The 4,856-nt window shown below is 36.9% G+C and overlaps 1 protein-coding gene across 1 annotated transcript in view; it reads left to right on the top strand.

Moving 5' to 3' along the window:
* LOC103800239 (probable global transcription activator SNF2L2) overlaps positions 1-4,856 on the top strand; it is a gene marked incomplete at its 5' end in the record, with an annotated part of 49,348 nt that overhangs the window by 16,829 nt on the left and 27,663 nt on the right. The window contains 3 exons of the mRNA XM_009072609.1: positions 1,001-1,243; positions 1,539-1,652; positions 3,670-3,777. Coding sequence (XP_009070857.1) covers positions 1,001-1,243; positions 1,539-1,652; positions 3,670-3,777 — 465 coding nt within the window. The remainder of the gene's footprint in view (positions 1-1,000; positions 1,244-1,538; positions 1,653-3,669; positions 3,778-4,856) is intronic.

Raw genomic sequence — 4,856 nt, 5'->3', positions numbered from 1 at the left:
AATAGAAAACTGCTGTGCTGTAAGGCTCTTTTGTGTACACACAAAGCAGACTAAGGAGGTATTTTGCTATACAGAGAAACCATATGTATGGTCCTTGTGTCCCGTAGTTGTTCATTTTCACTTTATTGCCTTCTATTAGACTACATATTTATATTACCCATTCGTCCTCTGTGATATGAAAGGAGTGCATTTTCTTAGCATAATTCTAAATGCTTGAAAACAGCTTGAGGCTGCAGAGTTTTCCTTTCCCTCTAGTTTTGCCCACCCTTGCTGAAAGATAGGAAGAACAGCACCGTGCCGTTCAGCCTATCCTGGGAAATGAAGTCAGCAACTATGAAAGTACAAACTGAGGCCTTTCTAGTCATGTGTTCATTGTGGCCTTTGTGATGACTGCTCACATTGTAGTACAGGTGGTAACAGAGAGCTTGAGCAATATCTCTCAATATCTGTGACTGCATTTAAGCTTTCAAATTAAGACATTTAAACTTTAGCTGAAAATGCAGTAACTGAGAAAACTGGAATTATGCTGCTTGGCGTTCAAGTAAGAGGACAAGATTAGCTGAAATGAAAGAAAGTTGAAGGTTACTGTTGTTTGTGAGCATACTTACTTTGTTGGAAAATTATTTTCTCTCCTGTCAGAGTTCTTGTTGCAGACAGATTTATTTGGAGTTTATGTGGTTTCTTTCTTCCACTGTGAATGATGTTGTGGCCTTGAAGAGCCAGTCATTCTAGTCTCTTTCTCAGAAATGGAGGAAATCTGCTGTTTGGTGTTGCAATTCCAGCCAGAATTCACCATCAGATTGCGCGTACCTAGTGTTTGTCTCTGCTAATGCTGCTTGCAAGGATACCGGTACTTGCATAATGCTTGATTTGGCTTTTCTCACAGTCAAGAATGACTAATATCTCAGGCTTGAAATGGGTTTGTTCTACATCTGTTGGGAGGAATTTGACAAAGTCTGACCTGCTCTAACTTTGCCAACTTCTCTTCATTTTCTTTCAGATTCGGTGGAAGTATATGATAGTAGATGAAGGCCATCGAATGAAGAACCATCACTGCAAGCTGACTCAGGTCTTAAATACTCATTATGTGGCCCCTAGGCGAATACTGCTGACTGGGACTCCGTTGCAGAACAAATTGCCTGAACTTTGGGCTCTTCTCAATTTCCTCCTCCCAACCATTTTCAAGAGCTGTAGCACCTTTGAACAGTGGTTCAACGCTCCATTTGCCATGACTGGAGAAAGGGTACTGTGGCAGTTTTTTTTAAAAGATCAGAAACAAACCGCTTTGATGAAAACAGAAAGGAACTTATACAGAAGGATTAGTGTTTGAACTCTTCCTGGTACTTAGGGAGTTAACATAACTAAAAGTCACTTTTTTTGTATACCAGAAAAATTTAGTATCAGTGGGTTTTTTGACTCAAGAGTCAGTTTGGTTGTAAGATGCAAGTAATTATTACACATACTTAACCTTTCATGTGAGAGAAAACATTACCTAATATACTGAGTTGCCTTGTAGTGACTTTTATAAACTTCTGTAGGTGGACTTAAATGAGGAAGAAACTATTCTGATCATCCGTCGTCTCCATAAAGTGCTTCGACCCTTCTTGTTGAGAAGACTGAAGAAAGAGGTTGAGTCTCAACTGCCAGAAAAGGTTTGCAATGAGAGGAGTTTTGGAAGGGGTTTAAGATTCTTTTTAAGCATTAAGTAGTGTTCCTTTTTCAGATGTGTTTTGCAGAAGAGGACTTCTTTAGCATTGTTATTGCTGTGGTTTGGTTGTAATTCTTCAAAGAAAGCTGACCAGTGAGAAAGCCTGAATACCTGAAGTTTCTGCATTCTCAGGATTCCTCACCAGCTTTAATTCCATAGAATATGGTCTCAAGTTGTAAGTGAGTCAGCTACACACTGAGGAGTTGATTTCTGTCCTGTTCTATCCTCCTTGCACTGGGTAGAATCTTTGGTCCCTTAGCTAGGTCACTGAAATTCCTGATGGACTTCATACAGCAGGGAGAATTTGGTCCTGTGGTATCATTCCAGTAGTTGTGTGAGGTGTCTTGTTGAAATTGCAGTTTTTTTAACTAGTGGCTTTTTAATTCAGAACATCAAATTCTCTTCTGATTTCAAAGGTCATGGTTTTTATTTCTGGGCAACTCATCTTGTCCCACCATGTCCTCCTCTGGGATTCTGCATCACTCATCCCATTCACACTTCCCAGAATAACAACAACAACCAAATAAAAAAGTAGATTTAAAGGTGAGCTGAGGAAAATTTGGTCTAAGGTCAACTGGATTAAAACCATACTAAAATGAAACATTTGTGTGGTATGAGCTGACTAACGCTGATTGAATAAATGAAGAACTCTGGATAGGTGGTTAGTGACAATACGCAAATCTCTTTTCTCACCTTTATAATATTTTGAACACCATTACTGTTGTGACTTTCTCTTCCTTCAAGTGTCAGATTCTTAATATCCTCAGAAGCATTTGCTTGAGAATGAAACTCAAGCTTGCATTTGAAAATAATACTGAAATCCTTATTTCTGTTCAAACTTTTGCCAGTTGCAGCCACTGTATTTGATAAATCCATTAACAGGCATTGGAAAAGGAGCATTGCAGAGTTGCATACACACTGGTACTCAGAGGACCATGTATCTTTTTGTTTCCCATTTTCTTGTGTATTAAAAAAGCAGTTTGTCCAGCCACGAGGACTGAACTTACTCACCAAAGCCTGTTAATCAGTTTCATTTGTTCTTACAAATTGGGGTAAAGAAACTATTGAAGAAATAGTCACTTGTCTTTAATGAGTTCATACTTCTGTGTTTCTGAGAAGAAAATAAGCTGATCATTTTCATTCTGTTTATTTATTAAATATTAGGAGGCTTATACTTTGTCTTTTAGTCACAACTTGAAAGATTTCTAACCACTACTGTGACTTTATTGTGTGACTTTATATTTGACATAACTTACTAAAACATAAGGGCTGTAAACTGGAAATTGGGTAACAGAAAAAATGGATTAAATTGGGGTATGAGGTCTTCGAATTACTGAATTTAAATCTAGCGTGCAGTTAAAAACTGCTTTAATAAATATAGTTGTACAAAGCTGAACAAGTTGGGCTGAATATAAGGATCATACAGTACTTGATTCATACCCTGTGTTCTGTGGATGTTGTAATAATTATATGTTTCTGTGACAACCTAGGTAAGCATTATGCTACTTAGACACTATGAGGGATGCTTATGTGCTAGATATACAATGATGGTACTTTTATGCTGCTTTGCTTGATATTTTTATAATGCTTTACAGACATAATAGAGTCCACAGGTTATTAAATGTAAAATGCCTTCTAATTACATGTTAAACATAAAATTAGTTTAAAATTGTTTTTTAAAATTGTCAGAATTACAGAGTAAGAAAAAAAGTGTTTGGTAATGCTGCAGTTACATTCTTACGATCCAGTTGTCTCGTAGTCATGACTCAGATATTTGAGATGCTCATTGCTGTGATTGCAGTTGGATTACTGTGCACTGAAATTGTGTGCGGTGTTAGGCTACAGATAAAAGATTAGTAGTTTCTTTGGTTTGTGTTTTAGGGTGACAAGAACCTCCATTTAAGTCCTACTACAGTAGTATGTCAGTGTGCTTATAGTTGCTTTTTTTTTTTTTACACTAGGTGGAATATGTGATCAAATGTGATATGTCAGCTCTTCAGAAGATACTGTACCGTCACATGCAAGCCAAGGGGATCCTTCTCACAGATGGTTCTGAGAAAGACAAGAAGGTAACAAAAGGAAGACTGAGATATGAGGAAAATAATGTATTATGATTAAACATGCTAACAATACGATTTCTGTTTTATAAAATTAATATGTAGACTCTTACTACAAGTACGTCTCATGGCAAAAGAAATCCGTATCAGGCATGCTCTTAATGTACAAGACTGCAGCTCGTGCTCTCTATTTACAAGAAGATACTACTTGTATTTACTGTAGTTGCAGTGCCTTTCTGCAAAGAGTCAGTGTTTGAGAAAAAGCGTTTCCCTTGACTGAGTTTAATTCAATAACGTACCTAAATGGTAGTTATTGTGGCAGCAATGGGTACAGGTTACTCATCTTGTTTTTCAGAGATATTAATTAAGTCCTGTTTCAGCCAGCTAGGACTGTATGCTTGCGTTCATATTTGTAAGATTTGTTAAAGGCAAAGTGCTTTAAGAGAACAGTAAGATTCAAAGTCATACAGTCAAATCTAGACTATGTGTTAGTAAATGTTGATTATGCCATCAAAGGACTTTTTCAGTAAATACAGTGTAAAGAAGTTGCCATTGATCAGCTTGTGTATTATAATGAATGTGAAATACTGTAAGGAATGTGAAATACCTTGAACAGGCACAGTAGAACACCTGGTGTGCCACAGTTTGAGTTTGCACCCTCTTGTGTTTATACTGCTGATGCAGTGCAATCACATACTATCACTCAGAAATCCTTTTTCAGGTTGCAGTGGTAATGGGTGACTTTCTCTATTCAGTATCTTACTTTTGTTTTCTAGTTTTGAGCAATTTGTTTTCTTTGCTGATGCTTAATTAAACTCAACAAAGTCGGTTCTTTTCATTGGATATTGATACTCATTTTCATAGTTTAAACACATTTTGGATATTAGTTTATGTACTTCATTGCATTTTTAATGTAATTTTTCAAGTTTGATGCTTTTGTGCTAAAAAATTCATTTTGTACCACAGTCTTCTACTTCCTTCCCTTTCTGGTCTCTGTCTTTCACCTGCTCAGAAGCGTCTGTCAGGTTTTTTTCCTACTTGCTTCTCCACCCAGCTTTGTGCTTAACCAGTTCAAATTGCCTTTCTAGTCT

Source organism: Acanthisitta chloris, unplaced genomic scaffold, assembly GCF_000695815.1.
Source record: "Acanthisitta chloris isolate BGI_N310 unplaced genomic scaffold, ASM69581v1 scaffold13954, whole genome shotgun sequence".
Classification (NCBI taxonomy): Eukaryota; Metazoa; Chordata; class Aves; order Passeriformes; family Acanthisittidae; genus Acanthisitta; species Acanthisitta chloris.
The sequence above is the reverse complement of the archived record's forward strand: the minus strand, read 5'-3'. Positions and strand labels throughout refer to the sequence as shown.